The sequence below is a fragment of the Pocillopora damicornis genome, chromosome 14, assembly GCF_964200805.1.
Source record: "Pocillopora damicornis chromosome 14, jaPocDami1.2, whole genome shotgun sequence".
Classification (NCBI taxonomy): Eukaryota; Metazoa; Cnidaria; class Anthozoa; order Scleractinia; family Pocilloporidae; genus Pocillopora; species Pocillopora damicornis.
Genome location: NC_142683.1, coordinates 9,850,001 through 9,869,384, shown reverse-complemented (window position 1 = coordinate 9,869,384; position 19,384 = coordinate 9,850,001). Strand labels below are relative to the sequence as shown.

The 19,384-nt window shown below is 36.8% G+C and overlaps 1 protein-coding gene across 1 annotated transcript in view; it reads left to right on the top strand.

The window, feature by feature from the left end:
• The window catches only part of LOC113668857 (dynein axonemal heavy chain 7), a 45,483-nt gene that overhangs the window by 9,091 nt on the left and 17,008 nt on the right, over positions 1–19,384 (top strand). The window contains exons 15-55 of the mRNA XM_089193595.1: positions 207–272; positions 485–571; positions 1,345–1,404; positions 1,557–1,610; positions 1,749–1,876; positions 1,987–2,065; positions 2,660–2,743; positions 3,033–3,173; positions 3,261–3,407; positions 3,702–3,838; positions 4,375–4,510; positions 4,864–5,127; positions 5,616–5,764; positions 6,279–6,410; positions 6,493–6,547; positions 6,697–6,783; positions 7,011–7,117; positions 7,779–7,977; positions 8,115–8,255; positions 8,787–8,943; positions 9,262–9,317; positions 9,411–9,520; positions 10,303–10,471; positions 10,941–11,043; positions 11,126–11,253; positions 11,336–11,419; positions 11,510–11,638; positions 11,743–11,841; positions 11,922–12,056; positions 12,840–13,103; positions 13,531–13,620; positions 13,799–13,891; positions 14,290–14,469; positions 14,557–14,688; positions 14,777–14,872; positions 15,322–15,447; positions 15,535–15,594; positions 17,283–17,420; positions 17,711–17,863; positions 18,337–18,434; positions 18,557–18,754. Coding sequence (XP_089049721.1) covers positions 207–272; positions 485–571; positions 1,345–1,404; positions 1,557–1,610; positions 1,749–1,876; positions 1,987–2,065; positions 2,660–2,743; positions 3,033–3,173; positions 3,261–3,407; positions 3,702–3,838; positions 4,375–4,510; positions 4,864–5,127; positions 5,616–5,764; positions 6,279–6,410; positions 6,493–6,547; positions 6,697–6,783; positions 7,011–7,117; positions 7,779–7,977; positions 8,115–8,255; positions 8,787–8,943; positions 9,262–9,317; positions 9,411–9,520; positions 10,303–10,471; positions 10,941–11,043; positions 11,126–11,253; positions 11,336–11,419; positions 11,510–11,638; positions 11,743–11,841; positions 11,922–12,056; positions 12,840–13,103; positions 13,531–13,620; positions 13,799–13,891; positions 14,290–14,469; positions 14,557–14,688; positions 14,777–14,872; positions 15,322–15,447; positions 15,535–15,594; positions 17,283–17,420; positions 17,711–17,863; positions 18,337–18,434; positions 18,557–18,754 — 5,051 coding nt within the window. The remainder of the gene's footprint in view (positions 1–206; positions 273–484; positions 572–1,344; positions 1,405–1,556; positions 1,611–1,748; positions 1,877–1,986; positions 2,066–2,659; positions 2,744–3,032; positions 3,174–3,260; positions 3,408–3,701; positions 3,839–4,374; positions 4,511–4,863; positions 5,128–5,615; positions 5,765–6,278; positions 6,411–6,492; positions 6,548–6,696; positions 6,784–7,010; positions 7,118–7,778; positions 7,978–8,114; positions 8,256–8,786; positions 8,944–9,261; positions 9,318–9,410; positions 9,521–10,302; positions 10,472–10,940; positions 11,044–11,125; positions 11,254–11,335; positions 11,420–11,509; positions 11,639–11,742; positions 11,842–11,921; positions 12,057–12,839; positions 13,104–13,530; positions 13,621–13,798; positions 13,892–14,289; positions 14,470–14,556; positions 14,689–14,776; positions 14,873–15,321; positions 15,448–15,534; positions 15,595–17,282; positions 17,421–17,710; positions 17,864–18,336; positions 18,435–18,556; positions 18,755–19,384) is intronic.

The following is a 19,384-nucleotide window of genomic DNA, read 5'->3' as shown; positions in this document are numbered from 1 at the left end:
CTCTCCTAATGACACAGCATCACAGTTTCTTTAGAGACTTACCCCCTGTATACATATACATCACATGTTAGTAGTTGCCTCTAGTGAGGTTTAGACTGGCCATCACAGCACTATTTAAAGTGGAAAAAGTCCAGTGTTACTTTCATAATGGCAGCAGCATTTGCAATATTTTGATAGTTTAGTTTTTGTTGTTGTTTTTGTCCTAGTCTGGAACAAAGAAAACACTCAAACCTGTGGTCTCTGATGAAATTGTCAATGAGGCAAAAGCAAAGGTAAGTCTATGAAGGGCAATGCATGTAACCACACTTTTCTTTGTGCTTACCAATAGTCTGCATATAAATTTTCAGTGTTATATAATTTTGTCCCTGATCATCATGACATCCTGAGAGAAAAAACACATTAATTTAATGATCAATTTTGGTTGGTGATAATGTCCACTATGTAGAACTCTTATTAATTTAATTGTTCCACATAAACATTGTAGGTACAAGCTGTGGTAGCACGTGAAATGTCTGGACCAAAAGAACACTTGAAATTTTATGACAAATTCAAAGACCTGATCAGCCGAAAGGTAATTTGTATACAGGAAAAACTTTATTTCACTGTGTTGTAAATATATTAATATTATACATGAAAAAATTACTCAGTTTTGATTGGTTAAGATTAAATTGCAGTTTTCAGGTATTTCGTTGCAGAAGAGGGTGAATTTGGTGCAAAGAAGTAACAAACCAGACATTCAATTCCTTGAATTGTTTAGCTGGACTTTGAACTTTTTTGCACCTTAAGGATGTGAAAATATCATTGTATATTATTGTTTAGATCATATGCAGTTGTTTTGACCAAAACGCAGAATGTCACTAGCAGAATTTGAATAACTTGTTTTTGTGCTTGATGCACTCGCTTTGCTTCTGCATACTTATGATAAGCTATCTTGTATTTTTTCATGTACTGGTATATTGTAAACACATAATCACATGATTTTTCTCTTGCAATTTGGAATAAATAAGCACTTGTAAATTTTTTCAAAGACCACAAATTGCACTGGCCCAGTGAGCTCATGCAAATCATGTGATTACCTATATTAATAATGCGCAAAAGGTGTGGCTCAATGCATCTTGCACTGCTAGTGCTTTACCCTAAGTTGAGGTGGTACAATCAAGTTTTGATACTTGTAAATGTAGAGCAGAGCATGTCATTAAATGAAACAGTAGATACACTGCAAAACAATATGTACCTATAATTTCATGAGCTCATATTTTTCTATATATTTAATTTCCTTGTCAGTAATGGTTGCATTGAATTCATTTCTCCAAATCCATTTTTTATTGATTATTTAATCTACAGGCAGAAGCAGATGTTGATCAATTCATGTTGGAAGGTCACAAATTTCCCCGCTTTGCAAAGGTCAGAGTTCTTTCCTTAACATGTAACTTGTTGTGTATAATTTTGGCAAAGACTTATCTTAAGTTGTAAAGTAATCAGAATCTTTGTTAAGTAGTAAATAAATTGAAAACAATGAATAGCGGGGGAATTTAAAATTTGTTTACTTGTTGTAGGAGGTGGAAAAATATGCAAAATTGGTTGACAACATCCAGTACAACTCTCAAAAGGTAAGTTTGAAGTAGAAGATAGTTGAAATTCATCTTGATTATAATCCAACAAGTTTACAGAATGATTGTACAGAATAGAGTGCATAATCAACATGCAATGTTGTTATTATGTGAAATCTATTTATCCCTTTTCTTCAGGTGACAAGAGTTGGGATGTTTGAATTACACTGTGATGAATTAATCAGAGCATTAGCCAAGAGAGCAGATGGCTTAAGAACTAAATTGCTTCAGAGAATGAGCAAAGATCATCAGGTTTTAAACAAGAGGTAAACTCCTTTTGGTAAAATGTGTATGGAATATTTGAGCTTCATCCTTAATGTAAATTGAAGGGAATGTAACTTATTCTGATGATATTTTTATTTGGGTTTTTTTCAAGGCTCAGCGAGGAGTATGAGAAGATAGCAGAGAAAGCCTTGACTTCTCCCGCAAATACAGAACATCTGATGGAGCTCAAGGTATCCTTCAAATGAATTAGGCACTCTCAGAAAAATTATTAATTAAGGATTAAGTTGAAACAAACAAATTCCTGCTCATTGACTCTGAATATTCAGGATTGCCAAATAACATTTTTGTGAACACAAGTTTAACCAGCTTATTGGATGACATTGAGCAGTTTTCGATTGGGTGTTGAAAAACCAAACCAAAGGTCAGACCTAACAACCAATCAAAACAGAGTATAACGATAACATTAACAACTGAGAACTCCAAGGGAAAACAAGCAATCTACTTGAAGTGCTGGAAAACACAAATGACCAAGTGGTGATTGTTTTTAGTTTTGCATCTGATAAGTTGAGTGGGAGAGCAGCATAAGTTTTCTCAACTAATCACAGGGAAAAGTTAAGTAAAACCAAATCAGTCAAGGATTGCTTTTTCTCTAAAGAGCTTATCAATGATTCCTGCTTGTTCTTTTACATGCAGCTGTTAAATTTTTTGTGGAATGATAAACTAAGTGAATGCTTGAAAGTGAATGATAATTTATGTAAGCCTAAGTTCAGTCTAAAAGTAATTGTGATATCAATTAAAAGTATTTACTTGTATCTCTTATATAGAATTATATTGAGCAAGTGGAGAATGAAACAATATTTGACCTTGAAAAGAGACTGGTGGACACCAAGAACAGACTGGCCTTCTTGGTAAGATTGTAGCATGTATATTTATATTTCAGAATATGAAGGAATGGGTCAATAATTTGCTAAGAGTAAATTTCTTTCAAAATAACCCAAGGCAATAAGGCTTGTTAAACTATGAAAAGTCTAATAAACAAGCTTAACTTGCTGTAAAAAGAAAAAAGTGGGGTTTTTTATGTATCATGATTTTGTATGTCATGCATGCATACATGTAAGTTCAACTTTCAATAGGAACTGAGTTAAGAACTCAAGTTTGGATTTCTACTACATTAAGTGACTTTGTCCTCATTGACAGGTGGACTATGCATCATTTTCTCCAGCTGATATGAGACTAAACAACAGTGTCTTTCAATGGCATTTCCGCATGCCAGAGGTCTTTGAAGAGCACAAAAAGATTATCAATGCAAACCGTGTACAATATGAAAACAGCCTCAAGGTAAGAAAGACAGTCAGCCTCAAAGGATAAAATAGTTACAAGGAGAGAGAGGTTGTTTGATTGCATGACCATTATTTTACTCATCAGATGCGGCGTGAGAGGTTTGTAGAGGAATTGGAAAGCTACTCAAAACAGCTTGAAGAGTTCCAGACATTCGGTGACATGCAAGAAATTCAGCGTTATCTCAAAAAAGCACAGGCTCTCAATCAGAGACTAGAGTCAGCTGCTGAAAAGGTAGGTCTTTCTATTTTTGTGATCTTTGAAAGAAATTTTTTTACCCCTGTTCAACAAGAATAAAGCATTAGACAGGATTTTAGAACTTGATTCTTACAGTGAACCATTCTTTGAAATCTTGAAAATGAAATTTCTACAATTTTTATGGGTCTGGATGTCATTTTCCATATTCATTTTTTCATTATTAGTACGTCATTCATGGATAGTAATTAATGTTTACCAAATTCAAATTGATTGTAGTTGGTGAGAGGTCAACATCATGATATGCCCTTTTTTTTTTGTTTCCTTGTATAGATACTGACTTTCAACCAAGAAGAAGAAGCTTTTAATTGGGATGTGACGACCTATCCTCAGAGACAGCAGCTTATCAACACCTTGAATCCTTACTTAAAACTTTATGAAACAACTGTAGAGTTTCAGAACAAATACAAGTAGGTGACATTTTGTTGTTGATACACAACTTTCATTTTTTCATTCTCCTTAAAGAGGTTAGATTAAACTCTTTCTTTTGCAAATGAATATCCTGTTTACATGCAGTGGTAATTCTCATGATTTCTTAAACTAGATGTGGATAACAATTACACTAGGCAAATATTTTAGTACAACACTAGGATTTCTGCAAGCATACTTTGTCAAATTTGGGTGGAAAGGTCATGTTCAGTGCCACAAATTGACTATTTTTTATTCTTTTCTTTCTATCCTTGTTACTCATTTTCAAAACTATAGTTAGATTAAATAATTCTAATTTTTATATAACCTTACTTCAACACGTATATCTAGGTTTTAGCATGTTCATGGACTGTAACCTGTATAGAACATAACCTGTATAGAACATAACCTGTATAGAAAATCTATTTTTTAATTATCTTTTAACTTTCAAGTGATGAATGTATGTTGTTTTGAATACTTTAGCTTTAGAGAGTGTGTTAATGTATTTTAGTGTAATTGTTTTTTCTTCTCAATGAAGAGAGTGGATGGAAGGACCATGGGGAACTATGGACCCAGATAAAGTTGATGGAGAAACAGGGAATTTTTGGAGAGCACTTTACAAACTGGAGAAGCAGTTTTCTGAAGTACCAAATGCACAAAAGATTGCTGCAAGGGTAAGCTTATCCTTCCTAAAAGTTAACTAATCATGCAGTTAAATACAAGCCTTCATACTTATTTGATCAAGAAGAAGGAAGAGTGAAACATTTTAACCGTGTAGGGTACAATGCTTTGAAGTTCTGTGCTAGTTTGTGGCATGAAAAGGACTTTGTACTCCAAACTTGTTAAATAGCAGTGAATGTTGCTAACTTCGTCAACCCTTACTCAATGACTATGTGACAAAGAGTTTTGGAAATACATTTACCAGTACTTCATAATGTCTTCTGTACAGCATTATTGACATGTGTGGCACATGGCCCATGTACGTAAGCAACTGAAGGTTTGTTATTTTTGTTTTTGATGAAAATAGATGAAAGGAAAAGTGGACGAGTTTAAAGAACACCTTCCCTTAGTTCAGGTTTTGTTTAATCCTGGCCTTCGTGACAGACATTGGGAGAAGATGTCAGAAATTCTGGGTTATCCACTTAAGCCTGATGAAGATACTAACCTTGCTAAAATGGTGGAGATGAACCTTGAGCCTTACCTTACTCAATTTGAGACTATTAGTGAGGCCGCCAGCAAAGAGTTCTCCCTTGAAAAAGCTATGGAAAAGATGGTTCGTGAGTGGGATGAGGTATGCGATTATGCTGCATGTAGTTTTTTCACAGGACCTGCACTTTAAAAATTGTATTCTACTTAGCACATTGCAATGTAGGTATAGTAGTAAACTAACTTCTCAGTTGGAAAATAGGGAGGATGATCTCAAATTCCTCTTCAAAAAAAGTTTTGTAAAATTGTTCTTTCTCTGGATAGTTGTCATAAAATTTTTAAGGATTTGAGACATTTACAATCAATACCAAAAACCATTGTCATCCTTAAGATTGATCATCAATTGATGGTAATTATCATTATGGCTATCTTCTTCAGGGTCATGGTTTTGTCCCTAGTCATTGTGTGACAAAATTACTCATTGTTTGTCATTTTGTGTACTATTTTGAATTCATAGTTAAGCACCTGAGACATAATTTCAATTGATGATGTCATTGCCATAACCTTGGTAATCGCTTTGGAGCTAATTTTTTTTCCCTTTTAGATTGAGTTTTAATTTTTTTTCCCTTTTAGATTGAGTTTGTCATGATTCCTTACCGTGAAACTGGCACTCACATTTTGTCATCAATCGATGACATCCAGACACTGTTGGATGATCAAATTGTGAAAACACAGACAATGAGAGGGTCACCATTTATTAAACCATTTGAGACAGAAATCAAGTATGTAGATGATTCTTAACATTTTTTAGTTTTCAGTTCCCTCTGGTGTTTCATCTGGTTCATACAGAGTTGCCCTCTTTGATTTAATGACTCAAACGTTTCTTTTTCTATGGCACTTTGGTATGTCTCAAAAGTCATTTGTTAAAGTTTTAATTAGTTTTTGATACTTTACTGATATACATGTAGGGATATGAAGATAGCAAATGATCAGTATATCAATTTTTATTGCAATGCATTTGTCTACAGGTGTATGACATTGTTGATAACCTTGCATAAGGGTGAGGCCTTCATTTCCTCTTTCCCCCTGCTGCGACTTTGCTATGTCTGCAAACTATAAAGCAAATGTATTTCACAGCAGTCACAGTACTGTTGGTTAATTTTTTTGAGATTATCACTTTAAAGGGCCATAAAAGGGTTGCAGTTTGGAAGCTGAGAATCACAAAAGAGTAATCTGTTATAGTGATCAAAAAACATTTTGGTTAAATGTTTCTTTTCTTTTTTGTTTGTTATTCAGGGAATGGGAAAGCAAGCTAATGCTCACACAAGAAATCATTGATGAATGGCTGAAGGTGCAGGCCACATGGCTGTACTTAGAGCCCATTTTTAGTTCCCCTGACATCATGGCTCAGATGCCAGAAGAGGGAAGGTCAGTACTGCTATTTTGGTGATCTTTATAATACTATATATTCTGCTCAACAACTTCTGTTTTGATTTTGTTTATCATGCAGGCGGTTTAGCACTGTTGACAAGAACTGGAGAGAAATCATGAAAGTGGCTGTCTTGGTGAGTATGAAACAAATAGTCCCATCTAACAGTAACTATTCTAGCATCATTGTTCAGTATATATCAGTATGGGACCATTTTAGTGTAACACCTAGCTTGACTGAAATGATTTCTTTGGTGCATCTGTCTGGCAATTTTTTTTTTTACAGGATCGCCATGTTCTCACTGTAGTGGCCATAGAAAAGATGTTGGAACGTTTGAAGAAGTCAAATGAATTGCTAGAGCTCATTTTGAAGGTTTGCTTGTTTTGATACTTTCAGACAAGATTGTTGAGGATTTTGCCTAGTAGAAACAAAGCATCATTTATTCCATGTGTGTGTGACCTGCAAATGCAAATACAACCATTCCCCTCTGGGATATTGAGAAATTTTTTAGACACTCATTGTTTCATTGTACTCTAATATACACAATCCTTGACTGCAAAATGCATTAATCTACCTTTGTATCCAAATGCTCATTTTAGGGACTAAATGAGTACCTTGAAAAGAAGAGACTTTACTTTCCACGCTTCTTCTTTTTGTCAAATGACGAGCTTTTGGAAATTCTTTCTGAAACAAAAGATCCAAAGAGGTTTGTAACTACTTGCCAAGAGTATAATTCTCTAATGATTCATTAATACCACATTCGATTCCTTGCCCTATAATCCATTAAAGTTCATCTGAACCTTTACTGATTTATAAGTTAAAAGTTACAAAAAGTTCATCCTGGATTCAGCACAGTGATGCAATGAATGTGTTATTTTTTTAACTAAATTTTTTGATAATGAAATTGACAAGGAGAAAGACCCATGACCCACCCCCCCCCCCCATCTAATCTAGCAGTTTTAGAAAAATTGTCCCAAAAATGATCATAATTAAGCCCTAAAAGAGATTGTCACCTAAGCTCTTGTTGAAGGCTCTGCAAACTTCAGTTGCTAAACCAACTAGTAGCTGCATGTGCAAAGTTATTACTATGTAAGATCAAAATCATTCTGTTCATTCAAGATAGAAAACAAGATATTTGTGTATTGCTCTGATTGTGCAATGCCTTTATTTTAGGGCATTTCATGATTAATAATTGGCCTAGTATTTACTGTACTTAGCAGTGTGACCCAAAATAAGCTACATGCCCAATGAGTGCTAACCTTTGGTTGGCCATCATGTAACTTGCAAAGTATAACAATACTTGATTAATTGATCAGACCCTCTTCACAAATAGTACAAATTACATATGATTCTTAATTATTTATTAGAGTGCAACCTCATCTTAAGAAGTGCTTTGAAGGAATTGCATCACTAGAATTCACAGACACATTGGACATAACCAGTATGAAGAGTTCTGAGGGTGAAATTGTGCCCCTCAAGGACGTAATCTCCACATCAAAAGCCAGAGGACAAGTAGAGAAATGGCTGTTGGAGTTACAGGAGGACATGATTGCTAGTATCAGAAAGGTAACTGGAAATTCTTGTTTTAGAGTTGTTCCTCTCTATCTTGTTTGAGAGTAATCCCTCTCTATCTGTTCACAAATATTTCATCACCTCTTACATGTATTTTCTCTGACTGCTGTATCTGTCAAAATATTCTCTAGGTCATCATGGAAGCTAAAGAGGCCTATGAAAAGACAGAGCGAGTGAAATGGGTGAGGGATTGGCCTGGACAAACAGTTCTTTGTGTTTCACAGTTGTACTGGACACTGGAGATACACAAAGCAATCAAGGGTGGTGCCAGCGTAAGTTATCTTTTTTATTAATTAATTTTTTTGTTCTTGTTTATTTTTGTGGGAGCAACAATGTACATAGCAGTTATTCCATCCTTTGTGGTTTATTTGCTATTTGCAATCTGGGTTAATATGCATCATCTGTCAAATTTTTTTCCCTTAATTGCTTATTAATTGTTACCTCTTGTGTGTTTCTCTTCTTAAGCAAACAATTTTATTCTTGAAACTGAAACATGTCAAAAATGCTGAAAATATCCTAACATTGCTCTCATCCTCAAGCATTCCTTGGACTTTTCTGATAATTAGCTATGATGATTGCAAATCTTTATCCAGTATAATGTTGTTGTTTGGAAGGCTAACAGAAACTTGTTATGTCTGTTGTTATGTTATGGTGGGGAACACCACCTGTGGACCCTTTTGAGTCCTTTTACAAAAGGCAATCACTTCAATTAATGGAATGTGCAATTGTTAACTTCTGCGCTTTCATTTACGTGGCAAAATTACATTTAATATGTGTAAGTGTTTCTGTCTTTGTTTTTCCAGGCTCTAAATGATTACCTTCAGCTTAACAACAGTCAAATCGAAGACATTGTGGCTTTAGTGCGAGGCAAATTGTCAAAACAAAACAGAGCCACCTTAGGTGCCTTGGTGGTTCTGGATGTACATGCAAGAGACGTGCTCGCTAAACTTTGTGAATTGGGTGAGACAATTACGTCAATCACAATAATGAGCTTGATAGCGACTTTTAAATAATTTTCAGTGCTTTAACAAGAAGTTATCTAATAATTATAAATAGCTAGTAGGCAATGAGTTATACTCTGATTTCTGTTACTTAAACCAATTTTTTTTCTTTTTAATCTGAAACAAAGGTTCTCAAAACATTTTAGCTCCTACAAGTGTACATCAATATACAGACGTTTCTCAGTGTAAATTCTTAGGGAATGTAACCACCTGACCTGTCCATCTTTAGTCTGTTTCAAACAATAAGTTATATCTTTAATCTTTTTTTTCTGTTCAGGTATCCAGAGAGAAGATGACTTTGAGTGGTTGGCACAACTTAGATACTACATTGAGGTACTACTCCATATATATAATACATGTCACATGACATCAAAAAATTCTCAGGAATTTTGTTTCTAATGCAATTTTTTGTGTTATATTGTTTAGGAAGAGAACATAATGACAAGAATGATAAGTGCCCAGTTAGCCTATGGTTATGAGTACCTTGGAAACTCTGGACGTCTTGTTATCACTCCACTAACAGACAGATGCTACAGGTGAGCTGACAGGACACTATACAAACATGCTAATTAAATTCTGTTTGTCTCACAATGGATGCTGAATTTGCCTCAAATGTTGTAGATGTTCGCAATTTCTACATCATAGAGGAACTAGGAATTTTTTAACTAGTCATTGTAGGTTACTCTGTAACTGTTACAATACATGTAACTTTCTTTGATGTTCCATCAACACTAATAATATATTCTCCCAGTTGGAGAGGCATACTGTGAGGTGATTGTCATTTCTAAGATCACAAAGGCAATTCACCTAGCTCGTTCTCAAATGGTAAATGCTTGATCCAAGGTCTTATATACTCATTGTCAGTCTGCAATACTAAAGAAATAAAAAACGCGTCGAGTTCATTGTTGAGTTATATAAGCACGCGGGAATTTTTAAGAACACGAGAGAAGTGCGGAGAAGCATAAGCCAAAGGTGAGTCTTTCTTGCACTTCACGAGTATTCTTAAAAATTCCCAAGTGCTTATATAACTCAACAATGCTCCAGGAACAATTTTTTTCATTTCTTTTATAAAATGTATCGTGAATTGCGCGCGCTCGTACCGATGACGAAGGCTGCGTACTTTATATCTCAATAGTGCACTTGTGTGACGTAAGGCGCGTGTTTTATGGAAATATAACGAACTCGTTCTGACCAATAACGGCGCGCGTATTTCTCTGAACATTTTTTAAATGTACTTAAGTGCTCTTATATGGACATACTTTAGCAATAATTTCGCATTCCTGCAATTGTTTGATTGTCGTGATTCTTTACCATCTAGGACTCTGTTTGGAGCTCTACAGTTGCACTTGGGGGGTGCCCCTGAGGGTCCTGCTGGAACAGGTAAGACTGAAACAACCAAGGATTTAGCCAAAGCTGTGGCCAAACAATGTGTTGTATTTAACTGCTCTGATGGACTGGACTACATTGCACTTGGAAAGTTCTTCAAGGTTGGCTTATTTACTTGTTTATCTCTACTATTAACAACAGAACAATAAGAAAGAAATTAAATACCTGAAAGCCTACATATATTGTTTCCTTGAGCTTTGAAAACTTTTGGATGCATGAAACAATCAATAAAATCAAGTTTTCCTGGCTTGAGCTGATAGTCATGAAATGTTTTACAAAAGGAGCACGGCTGAGTTACTCATGGTAAAACATTCCCCCTTTGATTTTGGTCATTTTGGAAGTTCTCCAGAGTTACTGAATTTTGGCATATGACATTTGGTCCAGACAATACACGTGGTTTGGAACATTGTCACTGGTTCACACTTTGTTTTAAAGAACTGGTCCTTGCAAAAACATCCACATTCCTAGTGTTGACCTTTGTTTCCCCTTAAATGAGTCCAAACCCTGTCAGTAAGGAGGTGCAGCCACGAGTCAATATTCTGATTGATTGCAATGTACTTTGACTTGCAGGGTCTGGCTTCGTGTGGGGCGTGGTCGTGCTTTGATGAATTCAACCGAATTGACTTGGAGGTGTTGTCTGTGGTGGCTCAGCAGATTCTAACCATTCAAATGGGTATGATAAAGTCGGCATTTTGGCTGATCTGAAGGTTGCATTTACATAGTTAAACTAAATCATATTTGTTTAATACTCCCAGGTATCAACTCAGGGTCAGATACTCTGCTGTTCGAGGGAACAGAAATCAAGTTGGATCCATCCTGTGCCACATTTATTACCATGAATCCAGGATATGCTGGCAGGTCTGAATTACCAGACAACCTCAAGGTATGCTGATATTTGTGGATGAACACGCTATGTTTTAGTTTTCCTTTCATTTGACTGGCTACCACTGCTTTGGTTTCCACAGGCTTTGTTTAGAACAGTCGCCATGATGGTCCCCGATTATGCCCTGATTGCTGAGATATCACTGTACTCCTATGGTTTTGTGAATGTAAGTGGACCTCTCACCTATTTTGCTGCCTTATACAGCTTATTTTGTGTTTGGCTTCTCAATCATAATCATTGTTTTATTGTTAATTAGGCTCGTCCCCTGGCTGTAAAAATTGTCACCACCTACACACTGTGTTCCGAGCAACTGTCATCACAGCATCACTATGACTACGGCATGAGAGCTGTTAAGTCTGTGCTGACTGCTGCAGGAAACTTAAAGGTAATGATTTGATGAAGTGGATTACTTCACTTTTTGCTCTCAGGAAAACTCTTTTATTGTGATTTGCTCCATAAGGAGTTTCATTCTTTCTTTTTCTCTTTCAGTTGAAATATCCAGAAGAAAATGAGGACATATTGATGTTACGCTCCATCAATGATGTTAACCTACCCAAATTCTTGGCTCACGACCTGCCATTATTTGAAGTAAGTAATTTACAGGGACAATTTTATCGTTCTTTTTGATATCGAGATCCACAACTTACTCTGCTCCTTTTTTCACGTAGGGGATTACTTCTGATTTGTTCCCTGGTGTCAGACTGCCCAAACCTGATTACACAATTCTGACAAATGCTGTTCAAGAAAACTGCAAAGCAATGAATCTACAGATGGCAGACCAGTTCCTCACCAAGATTATACAGGTTAGTTGTAACCTGGAACATGACATAACCAGTGTTTTGTAGGTCGTTATAAAATAACTGAGATATTACGAGTGCACTGATTGGTAAAAAACCTATCGTTTATTGCACTGGTGAACCCATAGTAGCTTATAAAAGCAATAATCCACACTTTTTATCGGTTTACCGGCGTAAAAACGCAATTATGATAAGAGAACACTGGAAAAGTTTATGGATCGCTCACCTCCGGCACTTGAGTTACACATTTTTCTCGTGTTCTTCCAACATCGTGAGTGGGTGATTACGCAGGTAAACTGATGGAAAGTCTGGTCTATTTCTTAATTGTCATAAGTATTGCAAACATATAATCATTTATCATTTAACTCATTTATAAATACACTTCTTGACGTAATACCTCCGTCCATTTATTGACGACTCCAACGATCTTTTGATGCCCCTATTTCATACATGTAAGCTTTTCCTTTCAATCGCTCACCAATTCTCTTCTATGAAAGATGTTCTTCTAGAGGTAAACAAGAATTTCCGTTATAAAATAAGTCCGAACTGGATATTTCATGCCCAAGGACTCAAATTATTAATTGACCAAACCTTAACAACCGTCAAGGTTACACACGGTATCTTATTTGCTCAAGATGATCTTTTTGAAAACGTTTTATCGTATTGCTGTCTCTGACATATTGGTCGCTTAACTGGACCGAATACAAATTTGTCTATGGAGGCCAAATGGTGAAAATGTAAAAAGGTGCAATATTTCTACTTCACGTTCCACGGTACATTTAATCGCAGATCTACGAAATGATGATTGTGCGTCATGGCTTCATGATTGTGGGAGAACCATTTGGTGGCAAGACGTGTGCTTATCGTGTGTTAGCTCGTGCCTTGAGTGATGTAGCAGAACAAGGTTTGATGGAGGAAAACAAGGTGCAGACTGTGGTCATCAACCCCAAAGCTATCACCATGGGTCAGCTGTATGGACAATTTGACCCAGTCTCTCATGAATGGTCAGATGGAGTCTTAGCTGTTAATTACAGAGCGTTTGCTTCCTCAACAGTGAGTACTTTTCTAACTTTTCTCAACCATAAGCCAACCCAAACTCAAATTTCCTTTATCAAAAAATGATTCCTGTAGAAAAACAAATAACGATCAGTAGAGATTGCTGAAAATCTTAAAATGATACGACTCAAGCTACGTATCTGTAATATCACGTTCTGCAAGAGCTCTCATTTTTAAACCCTACAAATGTGTGCAGACTCATCAACTTTAATTTCACGATTCTATGGCTCAAACAGGTACAGGATAGGTGCAACGCTGTAAGATAGTAAAATGAAGAATGCCCGATTTGGTTGTGCCATTTTGGAGAAAAATCTCTTCTAGTGATCTTCAAAGGAAACTGTGATAATGATGACTCTTTTCATTTTACATAATAGAGTTATTGTCAAAGTGTTCGTCTTTAAAGTGGAAATTTTTTGTTTGACAGACTCCAGACCGCAAGTGGTTGATTTTTGACGGACCTGTTGATGCCGTGTGGATTGAAAACATGAACACTGTACTGGATGACAATAAAAAGGTAAAAATAATTCTCGAGTATTTTTTATTTCCTTCTTTGCACCCAAACTTGTTTATCCTTTGACGTTAAAAAAAACCTTATTCCTTCTTCATAAAATAATCAACATGCTTGGGTACTAAGACAACTACTTATTGAGATGTAAGATCGTTTACATTTGAATTCGTTCTTCTTTTGTTAGCTTTGCCTTAACAGTGGTGAAATTATCCAGCTTGCTCCCACCACTAACTTGATCTTTGAGCCGATGGATTTGGAGGTCGCCTCACCAGCCACCGTAAGTACTGTATGCTGACATGTAGATCCGGCTTACATGTACGTTAATAAGGAGAATTTGATGCCTTTGTGATGACATCGACATTGTTTAAAAGTATAAACAATTTAGTCCTCTCGGATGGGGCAATAAACCGTTGTCCCGGTCTCTTGTACATGTATCTTGGCTGTCATCAGTCATTTTTGAAGAACTCAAATTCTGGGGCACGTAACTCTTATTGTTCTAATATGGTTAAGGTGGGGAACGTTCTGATGAATTGGCTCCAATGTAGCTTCTTTGAAACATTTGGGTTAATATTTTCCATTCAATCGGCAAGCCAGTCGATCTTAGATAGCGCAGGGGACTCTCCTTTATCTAATTGTTTTTGCGTTGTTAAATAACCGTCTCCTGTGTGTTTTTAGGTAAGTCGTTGTGGTATGATTTACATGGAGCCTCACATGCTCGGATGGAAACCGCTTCTTGTATCGTGGCTCAGCACTCTTCCCAAAACTCTTAATGAGGAAAACTTGGAACTCATTAAGGACCTGTTTGACAGGATGGAGGAAGCGCTGCTGCAATTTGTTCGCAAAGGGGGCTTTAAGGTAATAGATTTGCCAACCATCTGACAGTGTATACTTCAAATCTATGATCGGCCTTAATACTAAGTTAATTAAATTGTGGTTTTATAGGAACTGTCTCCTACAACAGACAGTAACATGGTGAAGTCCCACATGAACTTGATGGACACCATGATGGATGAGTTCCATGACGAACAGAAATTTAAGGAGCTCAACGAAAGAGAAGTCGCTGCGTGGCTTGAGGTATTCATCTATCTCCTTTGCTTCTCTGCGTAGACTTTATGGTCCTTGTGTTTTCTGATCTTGGTCTTTTCGATTCTGTTCCCATTAGTGTATCTTCCTCTTCTCGTGTGTTTGGTCTCTCGGTGCTTCCATTGATTCTCGCGGAAGAAAGGATTTCGACAAGATACTCCGAGAAGTTGTAGAGGTAAATCTATGTGTTAGGCATATCTACATGTAATTGCTTCTTGACTTTTAGTTGTGCAGGTACATCTGGCGATATACATGCACACGAATTCTCACAATCAGACGTCTACTTATCGTTGTATTAAGACTTATACTGCTACTTGAATATTCGGCTTCTTAAAGTGTTTTGCATCATGACTTATGTGATGTCCAAAGGTTCCGATAACATTATTGTAAAGCCAATTTACTTACTCACTCTCAGACATCTTTACTCTCCGTCTCCTCCCCTTCTCCGGCTGAAGAAGGGTCGTGTTTGGGTGTAAAATATGTTCCAGGTGTTGGAGAAATACAATGCCCCAGAGCAGTCAGAGTCGCTAATTTTGACCTCTTTTCGCTTACTATTCATTGTCCATTGTTCTGGTATCTTGTCTCCGTCAGTGACTGATTTTACATGACTGTGTTGTTTTGTAGGGTCCTTTGTCCCTGGAGAGTAAAAGCAAATATCACATCCTGGAGATAGTGGATCCACCGCCACGACCCTTTCTCTGTCCTTTCCCAAGCAAAGGGACTGTGTACGACTACAGATTCGTCAAAGAGGTGACACCATTTTCTGTAATGTTTAGTCAGTCTACAATGGAACAACTTTTTAATTCGCTCTTTCTTTGCGTGCAATTTCATCTATAGGGAATGGGCAAGTGGGAACTATGGACTGAAGAAATCAAGGATGCTCCTGCTATTCCTAAGGTATTTTGCGATATGACTTACCCTGAGGCCTTATATGAAATTTTAGAAATTCCATAGCATGTTTTGTACATCATCCTATAACCACATTTTATCGGAAATAATGAGGTATGGTTCTGTCAGCTCACTTGTTTGTGCTGCACATTGTTAGTTAGAGCAAGCGGGATCAAGAGCGAGCCCAATAACGCCTGTTTTGCACTTGAGACATTGTATATGAAGATACGCTCAGAATTGGTCACTATAACAAGCTTCAGCGTTGCTCAAAGGACAAATCACGCTTAATAGAGTACAGTTTTTCATGATGATCCGATCCAGGTCGCTGATTGAACACAGTTTCGAGAGTCATATTATGTACGGAATGGCCAAAATCTCTGTCACAACGTACCTGTGGTAAACTCGTGTAAACAGTCATTTGCGCGAGTGAGCTTCATATTCTTATTGTGCTCGCTTATGACGTCAGCAAACAACTGCCTCGTGAAAAAAATGAAGTTTCCGCCCGGTTTGGCCGCGAATTTTGATGTTTTAAACATGGTTTTACAGTTTCATTCTGATAGTGATAGACCTCTAGTGACTCATAATGAAAAGAAAATGCGTAAAGGATACTCGATTTGGAAAACAATGGACATTTAAGCCTGAAAAGCAACGAAATGAGCTTTCCAGTTCACAATAGTTATTCCCAAACGCGATAAGAATTTTGGCTGGAAAATGAAAACTGAATCTTTGACTCCAAGTTGGGTTTCGCTAATTTCGGACCATTGCTTGGACTGGTAAGTAATATTTTAAGTATCGATTTGTCTTGGAAGTATTATTCAACAGAATATTTTCTTTTTAATCTGACAACTTTTAGAATTAACACAACGCTACGCAATTTTCTTGCCGTGATTACCAAACAACGATTCAAGTATGGTGAATCAATTGGGACGGCTACACGCGAGAAATTCTGACTAATTCCACTTCAAAATAGCCAAGTTTGCGTTGCTTTGAATACAAGTTTTGTATCAAAATTTTTCTTCTTCATTTTTGCCTCACAATTTAATAACGGTTTTCGGTTAACACGCGGTTCTATGGTAAACCCGGCATGGGTGTATATCAAGGATCTACAAATCTAATTCTTAAGCATGTTTTTCGATTTGATTTTAAATTCTGACTAAATTAAACTTTCATTTCGTTTTAGTCTGGGAATAAATTATTTTAACAAATTCAACTCTAATGAAAGAAGAGTTCTTTAAATAGAGTTCATCTTTCATTATAGCTTGTTTTGGTTAGATACCATTTATCTCAGGTCTTTCTCAAAATTATGACGCACCCCGAGCCATTTTTACTTATCTCTCGTGCTTTCCAAAATTCCCGCTGCTTGATATCTCGATGAAGCACTCTGATGAATAGACGGTTACAGTGAAGATTTGTACTCATCACCTAAAGGTTAGTCGTGCAGTGAGGAGGGGCACCATGGGAAACGACAAAAAAAGCCTATATAGATAAAATCACCGTTCTAGACCAATCACGACGTGTTTTATGGTTGGATTAATGTTATGAAAATCTTTATATTGAACTCGCTTTATAATTGTAGATAGCCTGAATAAAACCAGGAGTTAGATGCGTAGTTACTTAGATGCTAAATTCTGGTAGTGCCATGAATCTCATAAGTAAAAGAATACTTCATACTAACCTCTTTCCAACAATGTTACCAGGAAATGGCTTTTAACGAGATCATTGTACCAACTGTGGATACTGTGCGATATACGTTTCTTATGGAAAAGCTTGTGTCTCATCAGAAGTCTTGTCTGTTTGTTGGGCCCACGGGAACTGGGAAATCTGTTTACATCACGGTTAGTCCTGATATTCTCCAACGTTACAATTTCTAAAGTGGAAGCATTGAGGTGACACCGTGTCACTTCACACAATTCAGTGAAATGGTTACGAATTAATCGCACACTATTATCAGAGGTGAAAAGGTTAATTTCACCAAACGTCCAGGATAGCTCTGATTTATAGGGCCTTTTTCTTTCTGCATTCAGTCGTGCAAACGTTCTAACTCTGATTTAAAATAAAGGCGAAGATTGCGCAATGTTCTTATGTATAGATTACTGAGGTAATGTGGTGTCTTTTCTTTCAACAGAACTTTCTATTGAAGAACCTCTCGGACACATACAAACCTTTGCTGATAAATTTCTCAGCTCAGACCACAGCTAAACAGACGCAAGACATCATTATGTCCAAACTCGACAAGAGGCGCAAAGGAGTATTTGGCCCTCCACTGGGCAAGAAAACGGTAACTGTTATTTTTTCATCTTTTCCTTTAGTAAATCAGTCTCGTTAGTTCAGTATTAATAGATTTTAATAATAATACGTTTGAGGTACAAGCTATGATGGGTTGAGATACGTGGGGATTTATAAAGATCAGAGACCTTATTTAAGGTCAAATGTACCCTACCCGAGAACAAAATATCCAGGGTAAAATTACATCCTCGTGATAAACTGAGGCAAATTTACACCCGGACATGCGACCTCAGTTGAGATAAGTCCAAAGTTTTTTGTTTCCCGACTTCGCTGGATTTAACCTCTAAAAGAAATTAAGAAAGCAATAAAAACAAACAAACAACTACCAATCACCGAACACTAGAAAAGATCCAATGTCATCCACCTTTGGCTTCTTGCCTTCGTTTAGAAAGACAGTTCTGTTTGTCATTTCATCATTTCTTATGTTGGCCAAAGACATCTCATGCGCATCTGTTTGTTTTGTAGGTTGTGTTTGTTGATGACTTAAACATGCCTGCCCGAGAAGTTTATGGTGCCCAGCCTCCCATCGAATTGTTGCGTCAGTGGATGGATCATTGGAACTGGTTAATAGTCATTACTAAAATTCTTCCGTTGATCATTTTGTGACATTCAGTAGTCACTACTTTCATTAAAGTCAATTTTTGACGTGGCTTATTTAGTTTTTCCTTTTTTGGTACTCCCTCAGGTATGACCTTAAGGACACTTCTCCCATCCATCTGGTGGATATTCAGATGATAGGTGCCATGGGACCTCCCGGAGGTGGCCGCAATCCCGTAACGCCTCGCTTCCTACGCCACTTCAACACCATCAGCATCACCACGTTTGATGACACCACCATGACTAAGATCTTCGGAAGGATCATGGAATGGCATTTGACAACAAGGTCAGTTTTACATGACGTATAACCAGTAGTGTGTGACACCTCTGATATGTTTAGAACTTTTCAGGAAGCTAGAAGACACCCACTGATAAAAACATATGGTTTATCTATTTATTTATATTGTTTAAACTTTTCGTGGTCAAAATAGAATCGTTTGATCTCATATAAGTGGCTGTGCTCGGTTCTCTCTTCTGGATATTTTTACCAATACCAGTTTCCTCGACTGAAAGAGGTGCGCATTGAAAGGGAACAGCAAAGGTCCCCTCTTTGATATTCTTGAAAGATCGAGATTAAACCTTTTGGTAGCTTATTGTAAATTCATTTTAAAGAATGTTATTTATATAACCACTTTCTTGTACGTTAGAGTTCTTCTGCACATCAGCTCAAACTGTCACAATTGATAATTTCAATTAGGAGCAGGAGCGGGTGAACGACCCGAAGTCCTGTCACGAATGAATCAAAGCACTACGTATTCTTAAAAAAAAAGGAACATTATCGTTGACCTTATTTATTTTCAAGAGAAAGTTTACTCAGTTGTCTATAGAACAGTGCGCGCAAATGACCCGAACTGTCCAGGTTCTCCAGCATGACACATTAACTGTCCTATCAGTACTCAGGTTGGGCTGCTGATGT